The 17239-nt window shown below is 46.5% G+C and overlaps 2 protein-coding genes across 6 annotated transcripts in view; one reads left to right on the forward strand and one right to left on the reverse strand.

Annotated features, from left to right (window-relative positions):
• LOC147111425 (gamma-glutamylaminecyclotransferase-like) overlaps positions 1 to 15707 on the forward strand; it is a 47171-nt gene extending 31464 nt beyond the window's left edge. Inside the window, exon 3 of one of the 2 annotated variants that reach the window (XM_085998403.1) lies at positions 13833 to 15698. In XM_085998403.1, the coding sequence (XP_085854529.1) occupies positions 13833 to 14311 (479 nt within the window). In that variant the 3' untranslated portion in view covers positions 14312 to 15698. Of the gene's footprint in view, positions 1 to 13832 lie in introns of both variants that reach the window. The other variant, XM_085998404.1, reaches the window with a different exon arrangement.
• Positions 1 to 17239, reverse strand: part of pcca (propionyl-CoA carboxylase subunit alpha) — a 554750-nt gene that overhangs the window by 51303 nt on the left and 486208 nt on the right. For 3 of the 4 annotated variants that reach the window (XM_085998401.1, XM_085998399.1, XM_085998402.1), the window contains one exon: positions 16031 to 16523. The exons of the other annotated variant lie outside the window; for it this stretch is intronic. In XM_085998401.1, coding sequence (XP_085854527.1) covers positions 16455 to 16523 — 69 coding nt within the window. In that variant the 3' untranslated portion in view covers positions 16031 to 16454. Of the gene's footprint in view, positions 1 to 16030; positions 16524 to 17239 lie in introns of those variants that run through there. 4 annotated transcript variants of the gene reach the window in all.

Below are 17239 nucleotides of genomic sequence, written 5' to 3' on the forward strand. Positions count from 1 at the left end.
ATATTAATTTTAAACAGTCTTAATTTTAAACAGTCCTCAGGTTGTGACATGTTGTTACATATTTGGCCCCAAGGTATGGTCTGTCTCCTTCTCCCAGGACTAATCTCAATTTTGACAGGTCATCCAATTCCTTGAAATCTGGGGTTGTTTGGCTTAGCTTGTTGAATAATATGTTTCTTGATGTGTTGAATTTTTCGCATTTTAGGAGGAAATGCATTTCTGTTTCAACCTCGCCGGCCAGACATTGATCGCATATTCTATTCTCTCTAGGCTGCCAGGATTTCTTGTATCTGCCTTTTTCAATTTCCAGTTGGTGGTCGCTTAGTCTGTACCTGGTGAGGGTCTGTCTCTGTTTTGTGTCTCTGATGGTCGTGAGGTAGTCTGCCAGTTTATATTCTCTTTTTAGGGCCCGGTAACATTCTAATCTGCTTTGGCTTTCGGTTATTTTGTTCCAATGTTCCAGGTAGGTTTCTTTGCATTGTTTAATGATTTGGTTCACTTGGATTGGTGTTTGGACGGCTGTGTTGGTCTGGGGCTGGTCAGGGTCCGGCTGAGTACTTAGTTTCAGTAGCAGCTGACTCAGGGGACTCTTTTCTGGGTTTAGCTCTTGGGTCTGAAAGGCTTTGAAATGAAGGGTGTCTGGGGAGCTAGATTTGAGGTGATTTAGGAAGTTTAGTGCTCGTTTTTGGATGTTTATTATCAGTGGGTATCTGCCTAGTTCGGCTCTGCATGCATTTGTTGGCGTTTTTCTTTGGGTGCGAAGGATGCTTCGGCAGAATTCTGCATGTAGGGCTTCTATTGTGTGTTTTTCCCATTTAGTGTAGCTTTGGTGATTTAGCGGGCCCCATACTTCACTACCGTACAGTGCAATGGGCAGGATTATGCTGTCAAATATTTTGAGCCAGATTTTGATTGGGATTTGGATGTTGTAGAATTTTCTTTTTATTGCATATAGGGCTCTTCGGGCTTTTTCTTTTAGTGCATTCACTGCTATGCTGAAGCTCCCTGATGCTGTAATAGTTAGACCAAGGTAGGTGTAGCTCATAGTGTGTCCTATAGTGGTATCACTGAGGGTAAACTGGTATTTGTTTTCCTGACATCTGGGCCTTTTTTGAAAAATCATGATGTTGGTTTTCTTTAGATTTACTGTCTCTCTCTCTGTCTCTCTCTCTCTCTGCCTCTTGAATGGTATGGGCTCTTCCATATATGAAAATCTATTTTGTCATCCTTCAGCTGAATATCAATTAGGCATCTGACTAATGATCAGATCTCTATCTGACATGTTAGGAAACCGATCAGCAGTCTTTGGGGTCTTTTGAAACTGTGTATTTCAGAACTGTGAGAATTCTCGCAGCTTGTGAATGTCTATCTTTTCCTTTGAACCCGGCTGTTACATTCTGGAGCCACCAGGTGGTGCCTGGGTAAACACATGTAGGTGACGTCGAGGTTCCTCTGTCGTTCTGTCAGATTTCAAGCTCAGCCTGTGTCTGCTGCACATTCATTCCTTTTTGGGCCACAGCTCCTCCCCCTCGCCCCAGTTTATTTGTCTCCTCCCCATAGTACCAGCAGGATCTTGCTCAAATGACCACTCTCAGTAAGTTTAGACATAAGAACATAAGAAATAGGAGCAGGAGTCGGCCATTCGGCCCCTCGAGCCTGCTCCGCCATTCAATAAGATCATGGTCTGATCCTCTATCTCATCTCCACTTTCCTGCAATATCCCCACATCCCTCGGTTCCCCTAGAGTCCAAAAATCTATCGCTCTCAGCCTTGAATATACTCAACGATTCAGCATTCACAGCCCTCTGGGGCAGAGAATTCCAAAGATTCACCGCCCTTTGAGTGAAGAAATTCCTCCTCATCTCAGTCCTAAATGGCCGCCCCCTTACCCTGAGATTATGCCCCCTAGTTCTAGACACTCCAGCCAGGGGAAACAGCCTCTCAGCGTCTACCCTGTCAATCCCCCTCAGAATCTTGTATGTTTCAATGAGATCACCTCTCATTCTTCTAAACTCCAGAGAGTATCGGCCCATTCTACACAATCTCTCCTCATAGGACAGCCCTCTCATCCCAGGAATCAATCTAGACAACAGCTTGCATTTATATAGCTCCTTTAACGTAGTAAAATGTCCCGGGTCGCTTCACAGGAGGGTTATCAGATAAAATTTGACACCGAGCCACAAAGGGACATATTGGAACAGGTAAGAGGTCGGTTTTAAGGAGTGTTCTAAAGGAGGAAAGGTAGAGAGGTGGAGAGGTTTAGGGAGGGAATTCCAGAGCTCAGGGCCCAGGCAGCTGAAGGCACGGCCACCAAAGGTGGAGCGATTAAAATCAAGGATGCGCAAGAGGCCAGAATTCGAGGAGCGCAGAGATCTCCGGGGGGAGGGGGTGGTTTGTGGGGCTGGAGGAGGTTACAGAGATAGGGAGGGGCGGCGAGGCCATGGAAGGATTTGAAAACAAGGATTGAGAATTTTAAAATCGAGGCGTTGCCGGACCGGGAGCCAGTGTAGGTCGGCGAGCACAGGGGGGTGAATGGGTGTGAGTTAGGATACGGGCAGCAGAGTTCCAGATGAGCTGAGTGGCAGCAGAGTGTTGGATTGTGCAGAGCATCGCAGCGAAATATGATCCTACCGTCATCTGACCTGCGTGCCCCTTAACGCAGCATTCGGACAAAAACCTTAGTGTGCTGCAGCAACTCGACCCTGATGAGGGTGGATTTGTAGCCCCAGCTTGACTGAGATTTGAACTCGGCTGCTCGGCATGTGTCCGTAGTTGGCGTGTCTGTCGGAGTGGTGTGCGGTGGTAGTGCGCTTAATCTTGGCAGTGTCAGACAGGAGTGAGCGCTTTGTCCATTGATTGTGGATGGGCAGCGATAGTGGCAGAGTCCACTCTGGTGGAAGGTAGAAGTAAAGGGGCCAAAATGGGGGAAAGGCCAATGGCAAATGGTAAAGTTGGCAAGTTGAACTTTCATTATCATCTAGTGTTTGAAATTGAAAGAAAGACTTGCATTTATATAGCGCCTTTCATGATCACTGGACAGCCCAAAGCACTTTACAGCCAATCAAGTATTTTTCAAGTGGAGTCACTGTTGTAATGTAGGAAACGCAGCAGCCAATTTGTGCACAGCATGCTCCCACCAACAGCAATGTGATAATGACCAGAACATCTGTTTTAGTGATTAATATTGACCCCAAGACACTAGGGATAACTCCCCTGCTCTCCTTCGAAATAGTACAATGGGATCTTTTACGTCCACCTGAGAGAGCAGACGGGACCTCGGTTTAACGTCTCATCCGAAAGGTGGCACCGCCAACAGTGTAGCGCTCCCTCAGTACTGCTGCTCCGACAGTGCAGCGCTCCCTCAATACTGCCGCTCCGACAGTGCAGCGCTCCCACAGTACTGCCCCTCCGACAGTGCGGCGCTCCCACAGTACTGCCCCTCCAACAGTGCAGCGCTCCCTCAGTATTGCCCCTCCGACAGTGCGACGCTCCCTCAGTATTGCCCCTCCGACAGTTCGGCGCTCCCTCAGCATTGCCCCTCCGACAGTGCGGCGCTCCCTCAGTATTGCCCCTCCGACAGTGCGGCGCGCTCTCAGTACTGCGCCTCCGACTGTGCGGCACTCCCTCAGTAGTCTCTCCGACAGTGCGGCGCTCCCTCAGTATTGCCCCTCCGACAGTGCGGCGCTCCCTCAGTATTGCCCCTCCGACAGTGTGGCGCTCTCTCAGTACTGCGCCACCGACTGTGCGGCGCTCACTCAGTACTGCCCCTCCGACAGTGCAGCGCTCCCTCAGTACCGCCCCTCCGACAGTGCGGCGCTTCCTCAGTACTGCCCCTCCGACAGTGCGGCGCTTCCTCAGTACTGCCCCTCCGACAGTGCGGCGCTTCCTCAGTACTGCCCCTCCGGCGCTCCCTTAATACTGCCCCTCCGACAGTGCGGCGCTTCCTCAGTACTGCCCCTCCGACAGTGCAGTGCTCCCTCAGTACTGCCCCTCCCACAGTGCGGCGCTCCCTCAGTACTGCCCCTTCGACAGTGCGGCGCTCCCTCAGTACTGCCCCTCCGACAGTGCGGCGCTTCCTCAGTACTGCCCCTCCCACAGTGCAGCGCTCCCTCAGTACTGCCCCTCCGACAGTGCGGCGCTCCCTCAGTACTGCCCCTCCGACAGTGCAGCACTCCCTCAGTACTGACCCTCCGACAGTGCGGTGCTCCCTCAGTACTGCACTGGGAGTGTCAGCCTGGATTTTTGTGCTCAAGTCTCTGGAGTGGAACTTAAACCCACGACCTTCTGACTCAGAAGCGAGAGTGCTGCCCACTGAGCCACGGCTGACACCTGTGTAATATAATATAGTAAAAGTGAGACTACAGGAATCGGTGGGAATAATTTTACACCCCTCAACACTAAAACTTAAATTTCAGTGGATGACAATTTGGTTGGAAACAGCCTTTCAATGAGGACAGGAGGTGACCAATGTTCCCCGTAAGGTGCGCCGCGCGGTAGCTCATCACCCGGGAGGTCCCGCGCCGGCCGCTCACAAGCCGTTGCTGCTGGAGGATACCGCGCGCGCCGCGAATTTAAAGGGACCATTGGAGGTGACAGTATCTCCGGTTAAATTCACTCCACATTTAAACACCGGCCTGTTCTCGGCAAGCTTTCGGCTGTTTAGTATTTCGGTCTGATTCTGTATATTTTTTTTTAAAGAAGTGAATTTTGGGAGTTTTTTTACATTCAAATCCTTGCTTGTGTGAACAACTTTATTCACAATTGGTTGCTGTTAACTGCGAGAGCCGCTCTCAGCGATTTAAACTCCTGCTGCGGATTAATTGCATGTTTTAGTCCTCACCACTGACCTTTCGTGCCCCCTTTTGGGGCCAGTTTTATTCCCTTTTAGGAAGCAAGATGAGTCAGCCACAGCCAGACAAAAGATTTTATTTTATACTTGAGCAAAGATCCAGAACAATAGTAGCTTTATTTTATTGATTGTTTAAAAAAAACACCAGCCCAGTGAATCGAGTTTGCCGTATTGTTTCCTCAACACAGCTTCCTCTAGAGTGGCGAGAATGTGGAACTCGCTGCCACAGGGAGTGGTTGAGGCGAATAGCGTTGATGCATTTATAGGGGTAATTCGATAAGGGTGGACAGCTTTAAGTTCCTTGGAGTCCACATCACGGAAGACCTCTCCTGGTCCCTCAACACCTCCTCTGGTGAAGAAGGCCCAGCAGCGCCTATATTTCTTAAGGAGGCTGAAGGGATGTAATCTGTCACCCCTGATCCTCTCTAACTTTTACTGCTGCACTATAGAGAGCATCCTGACGAACTGTACCACAGTATGGTATGGCAGCTGTAGCTACTATGACCGGAAAGCCCTGCAGCGGGTAGTCAAAACTGCCCAACGCATTACCGGCACCCGGCTACCGACCATAGAGCACATATACCAGAAACGCTGTTTACGGAGGTCACGGACCATCATCAAAGACCCTACCCACCCCAGCCACAGTCTGTTCGCCCTCCTACACATCTGGGAGACGCTACAGATGCATTCGCACCCGTACGACCAGATTTAGGGCTGTCATCCTACTGAACTCCACAAATAAACTCTCAAGCCTGCACATCTGCCAATGCACTTTATTATGGTCATATTTATGTTAATATATTATAAGCCAAATGTATGTTGAATGTTTAAATGTCTTAATCCAAATGTACACTCTCGGGAGCCGCAAGCCTACATTTCGTCCATCTCAGCTGTCCAGAATGACAATAAAAGTTGATTTGATTTTGATTTTGATTTGCTTCGATAAACACAGGAGGGAGAAAGGAATAGAAGGAGATGCTGATGGGGTGAGATGAAGAGGGTGGGAGGAGGCTGGTGTGGAGCACAAACACCGCATGGACCAGTTGGGCCGAATGGCCTGTTTCTGTGCTGGAGATTCTAGGTACAGTAATACAGATGTAGAAGGCTAAGAGGAGATTTGTTCGAGGTGATTAATATCATGAATGGTTTTGATGGAGTAAATAGAGAGAAATTGTTCCCATTGGCGGAAGGGTCGATAACCAGGGGGCACAGATTTAAGATAATTGGCAAAGAACCAGAGGCGACAGGAGGAAAAACCTTTTTACGCAGCGAGTGGTGAGGATTTGGAATGCGCTGCCTGAGAGGGCGGTGGATACAGATTCAATAACAGCCTTCAAAAGGGAATTGGATAAATACGGGAAGGAGAAACAATTGCAGGGATATGGGGAAAGAGCGGGAGGAGTGGGACTAACTGGTTTGCTCTTCGAAAGAGCCGGCGCAGACTCGATGGGCCAAATGGCCGCCTCCTCTGCTGTACTGTTCTATGATTCGATGTAGTTCTTTTTTCAAACTGATTTTGGCACTTATTGTGCAACGGTTGGGTTTGGGGAGAATACAATCCCTGATATTGAACATTTTTTCTACATTACCTTTAATGTGCTCGCTTGACCTTTTACGCATGGACCCGCCCCCAGTGTGACATCCAGTGCGAGACAACCAAGGGTTTCGATTGGTCCATCTCAGCTGTCCAGAAATTAGATAAAAACATCAAACTGCGTAGACGTGATCTTCCATTTCACGAGGTGAATTTCCGCACACCCACTTGTGTTGCCGACTCTGGTTGGCCGTATTCCTGGAGATTTCATCACATGACTGTCCACCTCCAACTACCCCGCCCCCACCATTGGTCACCTGACGTGTCCATCCTGGAAAACTTTGTTCCCGATTGGACGATTGCTGACTCATCAAATCAAACAACCTTTCTCTTCCCCCCCCCCCAAATTCTGCAATATTTTTATAACTAACAAAAGTGTTTGAAAAAAAAAGGCAGGCTGGGGTTGTTGTTCTCCTTAGAGCAGAGAAGGTTGAGGGGAGATTTGATAGAGGCATTGAAAATCATGAGGGGTCTGGACAGAGTAGATAGAGAGAAACTGTTCCCATTGGTGGAAGGGTCGAGAACCAGAGGACACACATTTAAGGTGATTGGCAAAAGAATCAAAGGCCACATGAGGAAAAACTTTTTTACTCAGCGAGTGGTTAGGATCTGGAATGCACTGCCTGATAGGGTGGTGGAGGCAGACTCAATCGTGGCTTTCAAAAGGGAGTTGGATAAGTACCTGAAGGAAAAACATTTGCAGGGCTCCGGGGAAAGGGCGGGGAGTGGGACTAGCTGCAGTGCTCTTGCAGAGAGCCGGCACGGGCTCGACGGGCCGAATGACGACCTTCTGTGCTGTAACCGTTCGATGATTCTAGTTGTTTTTAATGCCTTTGGTTATTCTCCCGGGTGTTTCTCGCAGCAGTCTGGGAGATTAATCTTCAATTCCTGGAGACTCCAGGGCAATCCTGGAGGATTGGTAACTCAAACACCCACACATGTAAAGTGTTAATCCTCAAGTGGAATAAAGATATGAGCTGGTATAACAGCGTTGGTTACCCACAGCAGAACATTATTCGTGGCCTCTGCCGAACACGTCCTTTATTTTTTAATCGGTGAATTCATAGTTTTCATCGTTGTTTGAGTGCCACCGCTTCTGAAAGTATTTTTTGGAGCCAACTTAAACCTTGGCCCAGATCTTGCTGGCGTGGGGCATCTCGCGGCGTTGCCCCGTTAGTTAGACTTCTTCCCTCACCCTTCCACTCAAATTCTTTTGCCCTGTAACTCGCTGGCAGTGCGAGCTGCTAACGGCGTGGCAAGGGCAACGGGACATCTGGGATCTCGGTGAACGGTGGGACCAAGAGTCTATCTCCTTAACCAATGAGATTTAAGGATTGAGGAAGAAACAGAGGAACGACAGAGAAGGAAATCAGACGAATTAGAGTCAAATCAGGTACAGAAAGAGGGAAAGAAAGATTGGATTAAGAGAGAGAAAGAAGACAGAAAGGAAAAGTAAGAAAAAAATTAAAAATTTTAAATTAACTGCAGCAACAATTTACTACCTGCAGGAATGAGACTGCACAATTTCAATTGTTCCCTTTCTGGGCCGGAGAGGTTGAGCGGCATTGCAGGACCATTAATCTCATTAAAAGGGTCCTTACACCGTTAAGTACCAGCCCTAACTTCCTGTGGCGAGTTTAACGGGTAATTAATGCGCAAATGCAGCAATTTCCTGAAACTCGTGGGGAGATTGAGGGCGAGCTGCCGTTATCGCGAGGCTAATGGGCGGAGCGGCACAAATCGTCCAGCAACTCACGGGGGAATCTCTCCCTTGCCGCAAGTTGCCGGGCGATTCACACGTCAATAATGGCAAGCACCATTAAACCCACCATTATTCTGGCAGCAGATTCTGGGACATTGTGTTTGATGATGTAACTATGTCATTGCCATGACAATGATGCTGGATTTTTGCAGCAATACTGAATCCGCAAAATGGTGAATTGTAGGAAATGCTAATGTAGTGCCCCGCTTTGTATAATCAGCAGAACAGCACATTAAACTAATGTCCCATAAGTAACAGAATGCTGAAACCCACTGATAAGGAGAAATAAACCTTCATGTTAATTGTTGCAGCAAAAATCCTACAAATCTTAGCATTGAATACAATTAGCCCTGTTGGAAAGGAGGTGCGCTGGTACTGTGCTCTCTGAGTGTTTGGGAGGCGGACAGGACACTTGCAGACAGACTGTCGGTTTGAGATTTCTGTTGACAACAGTATAAAGGATATTAGTTTTAATCAGAAGAGATTGTTAATAGATGAATTGTTACATTAGCAGCAGAGTTCAGTTTACAGAGGATTACACAGGATACACGGCACAGAAACAGGCCATTCGGCCCAACCAGTCCATGCCGGCATTTATGCTCCACTCGAGCCTCCTGCCGTCTTTCCTCATCTAAATCTATCAGCGTAACCCTCTATTCCCTTCTCCCTCGTGTGCTTGTCCAGCCTCCCCTTAAATGCATCGATACTATTCGCTTCAACCACTCCCTGTGGTAGCGAGTTCCACATTCTCACCACTCTCTGGGTAAAGAAGTTTCTCCTGAATTCCCTATTGGATTTCTTGGTGACTATCTTATATTGATGGCCTCTAGTTATGCTCTTCCCCACTAGTGGAAACACTCTCTCTGTATCCACTCTATCAAAACCTTTCATCATTTTAAAGACCTCTATTAGGTCACCCCTCAGCCTTTTTTCAAGAGAAAAGAGACCCAGCCTGTTCATCCTTTCCTGATATGTATAACCTCTCAGTTCTGATGTCATAGAATCATAGAATGGTTACAGCACAGGAGGCGGCTATTCGGCCTGTCAAGCCCGTGCCGGCTCTCTGCGAGAGCACCTCAGCTAGTCCCACTCCCCCGCAGCCCTGCACATTTTTTTCCTTCCTTGTAAATCTTCTCTCCACCCTCTCCAGTGCCTCTATATCCTTTTTATAATATGACAACCAGAACTGCACGCAGTACTCCAAGTGTGGGCTAACCAGGGTTTGATACAAGTCTAGAAAAACGTCTCTACTTTTCAATTCTGTCCCTCTAGAAATAAGCCCACTGGCCTGCAAGTACAGTAGTGACTTGTAATGCCAGATCCCCATCACATTAGTGCTGCCCTGAAAGTTCCTGAGCTTCTTCTCCGAGGCTCCCCCTGGCAACGCAGCTTCCGAAGGGTGCGTGTCGTTCTTGGCTCGATTCCGACATCGTTCCCAGCCCAGGTGTCCTGAGCTTGCTGTGGGCTGTGAGCAAGGTGCCTAATAAAACAAGGATTCTGGGATTGCTCCCGAAACTGAGTGAGGGTTGAGTCGTCAGAAATTGTGTAAGTTAGAGAAGATGTTTCCACTCGTGGGCGAGTCCAAACCGAGGGGGCCGTTAATATAAGAAAGTTGCTAATAAATCCAATTGGGAATTCAGGAGAAACTTCTTTACCCAGAGAGCGAGGACCATTTTGACTTTGCGAATAACAGAAGTTGCATTCCCATTCCAATACCTTGTGCATGTTTTTATAAAATAAATTTTGTACGAGATTTTACCCAGGGAGTGGTGAGAATGTGGAACTCGCTACCGTAGGGAGTGATTGAGGCCAATAGCATGGAGTCCTTTAGGGGGAAACTGGATAAACACACGAGGGAGAAAGGAATAGAAGCATACGCTGATTGGGTGAGATGAAGTAAATAGAGTGGGAGGAGGCTCGTGTGGAGCAGAAACACAGACCAGTTGGGCCGAATGGCCTGTTTCTGTGCTGTAAAATTCTATGTATAACTGGAGTCTGAGCGTTGTATCAGGAACACGGCATTCTAGTGTTTGTTCTGCTAGTGTTGGGGGCTGGGAGGTCCGAGCCGGAAGCTCAAATAGATGCTAGGATAGTAAAGACAACAGCTGAGGAGGGCACAGCTCGGAGGTGCAAAGCTGAGTGGGCTTACAGATCCAGACGGACATTTCTGGACCTTTTTAGTGAGAGCTATGCAGCCCAGAGATTTTGCAGAGAGTTCATCTGAGAAGATGGCCTCAAGCTACAGTCCACATCACTGGCAGCGCCAATTAAACTCACAATGGCACTCAATTTCTACACAATTATAGAGAGACTGGGGAAGCTGGGATTGTTCTCTTTAGAGCAGAGAAGGTTAAGGGGAGATTTGATGGAGGTGTTCAAAATCATGAGGGGTTTTGATAGAGTAAATAAGGAGAAACTGTTTCCAGTGGCAGGAGGGTCAGTAACCAGAGGACACAGATTGAAGGTAATTGCTAAAACAACCAGAGGGAGGAGATGAGGTGAATTTTTTTAGGCAGCGAGTTGTGATCTGGAACGCGCTGCCTGAAAGGGCAGTGGAAGCAGATTCAATAGTAACTTTCAAAAGGGAATTGGATAAATACTTGAAGGAGAAAAAATTGCAGGGCTCTGGGGAAAGAGCAGGGGGGGAGTGGGACTAATCGGAGAGCTCTTTCAAAGAGCAGGCACGATGGGCCGAATGGCCTCCTCCTGTGCTGTGTGATTCTCTGATTCTAATTGCAGGATTTCAGGCTGATGATGATGCTTTAACCAATGGGTTGTACCTCCGCCAGGACAGGGCAAATCAATACATCATCGTGTTTGACAAATCTGTTTCTTGAAGTTGTAACTAGCAGGGTAGATAAGGGGGAACCAGTGGATGTGGTGTATTTGGATTTTCAAAAACATTCGATAAGGTGCCACACAAGAGGTTATTACACAAAATTAGAGCTCATGGGATTGGGGGTAATATATTAGCATGGATTGAGGATTGGGTAATGGACAGAAAACAGAGAGTAGGAATAAACGGGTCATTTCGGGTTGGCAGGCTGTAACTAGTGGGGTCAGTGCTTGGGCCTCAACTATTCACAATCTATATTAATGACTTAGATGAGGGGACTGAGTGTAATGTAGCAAGTTTGCTGACGATACAAAGTTAGGTGGAAAAGAAAGCTGTGAGAGGACGCAAAGAATCTGTAAAGAGATATAGACAAGTGAGTGGGCAACAACATGGCAAATGGAATATAATGTGGAGAAGTGTGAAGTTATCCACTTTGGTAGGAAAAATAGAAAAGCAGAGTATTCTTTAAATGGTGAGAGATTGGGAAATGTTGGTGTTCAGAGGGACCTGGGTGTCCTTGTACACGAATCACTGAAAGTTGACATGCAGGTACAGCAAGCCATTAGGAAAGCAAATAGTATGTTAACCTTTATTACAAGAGGATTCGAGTATAAGAGCAAAGATGTCTTACTGCAATTATATAGGGCCCTGGTGAGACCTCACCACACAGGTACAGCAAGTAATTAGGAAGGCAAATGGAATGTTGGCCTTTATTGCAAGGGGGGTGGAGTATAAAAGTAGGGAAGTCTTGCTACAACTGTACAGGGTATTGGTGAGACCACACCTGGAGTACTGCGTACAGTTTTGGCCTCCTTATTTAAGGACGGATATACTTGCATTGGAGGCAGTTCAGAGAAGGTTCACGAGGTTGATTCCGGAGATGAAGGGCTTGTCTTATGAGGAAAGGTTGAGCAGGTTGGGCCGATACTCATTGGAGTTTAGAAGAATGAGAGGGGATCTTATTGAAACATATAAGATTCTGAGGGGGATTGACAGGGTGAATGCTGAGAGGATGTTTCCCCTCGTGGGGGAATCTAGAACTAGGGGGCATAGTTTCAGAATAAGGGGTCGCCCATTTAAAACGGCAATGAGGAGGAATTTCTTCTCAGGGGGTCGTGAATCTTTGGAATTCTCTTCCCCAGAGAGCTGTGGTGGCTGGGTCATTGAATATATTCAAGGTGGGGATAGACAGATTTTTGAAAAACAGGGGAGTCGAGGGTTATGGGGAGCAGGCAGGGAAGTGGAGTTGAGGCCAAGATCAGATCAGCCATGATCTCATTGAATGGCGGAGGAGGCTCGAGGGGCCGAATGGCCGGCTCCTGCTCCTACGTCTTATGTTCTTACCTGGAGTACTGTGTGCAGTTTTGGTCTCCTTACCTAAGGAAGGATATACTTGCCTTAGAGGGAGTGCAACAAAGGTTCACCAGACTGGTTCCTGGGATGGGGGGATTGTCCTATGAGGAGAGATTGAGTAGACTAGGCCTATATTCTCTAGAGTTTAGAAGAATGAGAGGTGATCTCATTGAAACATATAAAATTCTTAGAGGGGTTGACAGGGTAGATGCAGGGAGGATGTTTCCCCTGGCTGGGGAGTCTAGAACCAGGGGTCACAGTCTCAGGATAAGGGGTCGGCCATTTAGGACTGAGATGAGGAGAAATTTCTTCACTCGGAGGGTGGTGAATCTTCAGAATTCTCTACCCCAGAGGGCTGTGTAGGCTCAGTCGGTGAGTATATTCAAGACAGAGATCGTTAGTCTGCAGATTCTCAAAGTCCAGGCTTATTGCACATGAAGAATAGCCACTTGTACGAACTGTACTCCAGCAAAGAGTAATGCATTAAGGAGAGGAAAAATTGCTGATGAAAAACTTCACTGCAGTGAGAGGCTGGTAACGTGCATTCTCACTAGTGTCAGCCATGGCTCAGTGGGCAGCACTCTCGCCTCGGAGTCAGAAAGTTGTGGGTTCGAGTCCCACACCAGGAGAATTGAGCACATAATTTAGGCTGACACTCCAATGCAGTACTGAGGGAGTGCCGACTTTCAGGCAAGACGTTAAACCGTACCCTCTCTGACGAACGTAAAAGATCCCACGGTCACTATTTTGAAGAGGGGCGGTCTCCCGGCCGATATTTATCCTTCAACCAACTACGAAAAAAATATTAAAATCTGGTCATTATCACATTGCTGTTTGTGGGAGCTTGCTGTGTGCAAATTGGCTGCTGCGTTTCCTACATTACAACAGTGACTGCACTTCAAAAGTACTTCATTGGCTGTAAAGCACTTTGGGACATCTTGAGGGTGTGAAAGGCGCTATAGAAATGCAAGTCCTTCCTTGTCACGAGTGCGGTAAATTTTTATCTTTATTGCAAATACTGACCATTCTAGAACCCGGTCGATTTTCGTTCCACTGAAGTCTACGAGCATTTACCCTCCCCGTGTATTTCAGTAATGCTTGGTGCGATGTAACTGAGCATTGGTTTTATCCTGTGGGATTCTATTCCTTTCCTGACCTGTTCTAATGTTCTGTTAAATGTATCTAAATAAGCGATTGTGATCAAAGGGATTGTGTGATTCTAGCCAGGAAATTGCTGCTGTCATTATTTGTAGACACTTGCTCAATATGTGTACGCATCGACAGCCTTTTCTCTTTTAACAGCATTGCTAACTTTAGAAGAAAACAGGTGAACCTCACTCATTAATTTCTAAGCGTTATGTTTTCAAATGCTCCTGTTGTCCCGCTCCCCCTCCCCCCCCCCCCGTTTTAACCAGCATGGTTTTTGTACCTCCTGTAGGCACAATGACCAATGTGTTTGTATATGGCACCCTCAAGAAAGGTCAACCCAACCACCATTACATGATCGCTGGAACCAAGGGCAAGGGAAAGTACTGTGGCACGGGATGGACGGATGAGAAGTACCCGCTGGTGATTGCAGGGAAATATAACATTCCTTTTTTGCTCAACGTGCCAGGAACGGGACAGGAAATCGCGGGAGAGATTTATTTAGTCGATGACCAACTGCTACAGTTCCTCGATGAGTTTGAAAGTTGTCCAGAAGTTTACCAACGCAGACCGGTGGGGGTCCGCCTACTGGAGTGGGAAGATAAAGACGGCACGCTGGGAGTGAAGCCTGGTGTTGGCGGAATGCTAACGTGCTTTTTGTACAGCACAAATACCTATGATCAAGACTGGTTAAAACTTCCTTACTATAACAATTATGATCCCTTTGGGATGCGCGGGCAGCCAAAGTACGTCCTACGTGAGAGTAGGTAATTTATCAACTTTCACATCTGAAGAGCGAATTAAATGCCATCAAATTTAAAACATAGTTGGAGACTTGAAGCTCACCTGTTGTGGCAAGCAATCAAAATTCTAACAGGTCATTTTTGAAACGATCCACATGTTCATTAAATTTGATTCCAATACTTACCTGTGGCATTGTATTTTTGGTCATTTGCTGCATTAAGCAAAAGACAAATCACAAATTATACAGTTAGATTGGTTGTATTTCTGTACATTACTCAAAGCAGGCCCATCATCAGCAAATTGGATTATTTAAATGCAGTGAACTTAGTTGTGATATTGGAGTCTTTCCTGTGCACAGCTCCATTTTAGTCACATACGTCTCAGCTTTTAAGTTGACATGTCTAATGATTCAACTATGGGATTGGCAGCATCAGCCGTGGCTCAGTGGGCAGCACTCTCGCCTCTGAGGCAGAAAGTTGTGGGTTCAAGGACTTGAGCACAAAATCTAGGCTGACACTCCCAGTGCCAGTACTGAGGGAGCGCTGCACTCTCGTCTTTCAGATGAGATGTTAAACCGAGGCCCCGTCTGCTCTCTCGGGTGGACATAAAAGATCCCATGGCACTATTTTGAAGAGCAGGGGAGTTCTCCCCGGTGTCCTGGCCAATAATTATCCCTGAATCAGCATCTAAAACAGATTATCTGGTCATCATCACATTGCTGTTTGTGGGAGCTTGCTGAGCGCAAATTGGCTGCCATGTTTCCCACATTACAACAGTGACTACACTTCAAAAATGTAAAGTGCTTTAGGACATCTGGTGGTCATGAAATGCGCTATATAAGTGCAAGTCTTTTTTTTTACATGATATTAATAATCAATCTTAGGTTTTAATCAAATAAAGCATTAGTAAGCTTTAATAATGCCTCCCTTGTGACTGAGGTAGAACAGTTGAGTGCATGTTTTGGAGCGCTTGCTGTTCACTGGAAATGACTGTCTCTGGACCACTTTCTGCGGCTAATTTTCAAACTACAGGAAACTTTGTGCTATCCGGCACCGACGGGACCGAGCTGTTGCCGTCCCATCAAAACTGCCGGACAAACCAGCGCTAATGTTAAAACATACGGAGATTTTGAGCTCCGTATCTAGCAACAAACCCTAACAGCTTCTAAACAGTCGGCCGTAGCTTGCAAGCGTCTCTATAGCTAAGCAACAGCTTTAGCTAGACCTTGTAGAGCCTGACTGGTGGAAAAAAAAAAGCAACGAAAAGAAAAAAAACTTACTGAACCGACTCCTGAATTTTGCCGGTGACTCGAGCATTCCGGACCGTTAACCTCCGGATAAGCCAAAGTTTCCTGTAGAATTGCACAGCACAGAATGAGGCTATTTGGCCCATCGTGCCTGTGCCGGCTCTGTGAACGAGCTCTCCAATTAGTCCCACTCCCCCTGCTCTTTCCCCAGAGCCCTGCAAATTTTTCCTTTTCAAGTATTTACCCAATTCCCTTTTGGAAGTTACTATTGAATCTGCTTCCACCGCCCTTTCAGGCAGCGCATTCCAGATCACAACAACTCGCTGCGTAAAAATAATTCTCCTCGTCTCCCCCTCTGGTTCTTTTGCCAATTACCTTCAATCTGTGTCCTCTGGTTACCGACCCTCCTGCCAGTGGAAACTTGAATATCCTTCACCAATTACTGAAACAACATCCAACGCTTTTCCCCCCCAATTAGGTACAAGAAAAAACATAAATGCTGATATTTGAAAAGCATTTTACTTATTTTCTTGGAAAAACATGAATGGTTCAATCTGAGGAAGTGGTAGATGTGACTGTAAAATGTCCATGAACTCTTCCATGAAACTGATCATGATGTGCCTCCTCAACCGTTTAAGGACAAATGTGTTGATTAACAGATCTGTGCGACTTTACAATTGCACATCAGCGAGCTGGGGAAACGCTTCAAAATTCTGTAACGCTATCAGTTCTACGTCACATAAAATGGTTGAATTAGTTCCTATTTTGTAACGGGCAATCAATATTACTGAAGTAATAACAAAATGAAAGAAATAATCCATGGAGGAATGTCTACTGGAGTTTTAGGTCGAGAAGTTACGATCAAAAAATCTGGGGACATGATGTGAAGTAAAGCTTCTAAAATGCTGCTCTGTCGAAGGCACGTCACTCAAATTCAATAAGAATATCTCCTTCTCCAACAGTGTCTCCTGGCTTGTAGTGGATCTTTTTTACCTAAATGAAGAGAGTCAAGAGGGGTAGACATGTTTACAGTTGTACACAGGTAACACTCCCACCAACAGTCGAAACAATGCTCTTGCCTACAAACAGTGAGGAGCAAACACATTTAGGCAACAGCGTACAATTGTTTTTTCCAGTACCAGATCATACACTCCCCGTTCAATTTAAAGTTTAATAAATATTAATACTTAGTAATTTAATCGCTCCTGCCCTCCACTCTAACCACCCTTTTTGTCCCTGGTTCTGCACTTGCTTAAAAACTGATAAATCTCTAACTTCTTCACCTGAAATCTTAACTCTGTTTATCTCTCTACAGATGCTGCCTGACCTGCTGAGTATTTCCAGCATTTTCTGTTTTTATTTCAGATTTCCTGCCTCCGCAGTACCTTGCTTTCGTTTTCAGAGTCATTGTAATCTGTTTAGAATTCAACTTGGTTTCCAATCTACATTTCGCCTCACCTTTAAGCTGCTTTTGAATTTTCAGTATTTTAATTACCCGTTAAGATGGGAGGGAGGGTGGAACATATTCAAGGTGCATTTTGTTCAGATACAGTGAACTCAGCATGCAGCTTGCGGTGGGGGGGGGGGGGGGGGCGGTGGGGGGAGAGAGGCGGGGTAAAGTACTATCAGAAAGGTTACGACACAAGGCAAAACTAGTGCAACTTTTAGAAATTGTACTTTTCAATAATATGATCTGGTTCATACCTCTG

The sequence above is a fragment of the Somniosus microcephalus genome, chromosome 10 (assembly GCF_052327205.1).
Source record: "Somniosus microcephalus isolate GS21.2 chromosome 10, FLI_Smic_1.0, whole genome shotgun sequence".
NCBI classification, from domain to species: domain Eukaryota; kingdom Metazoa; phylum Chordata; class Chondrichthyes; order Squaliformes; family Somniosidae; genus Somniosus; species Somniosus microcephalus.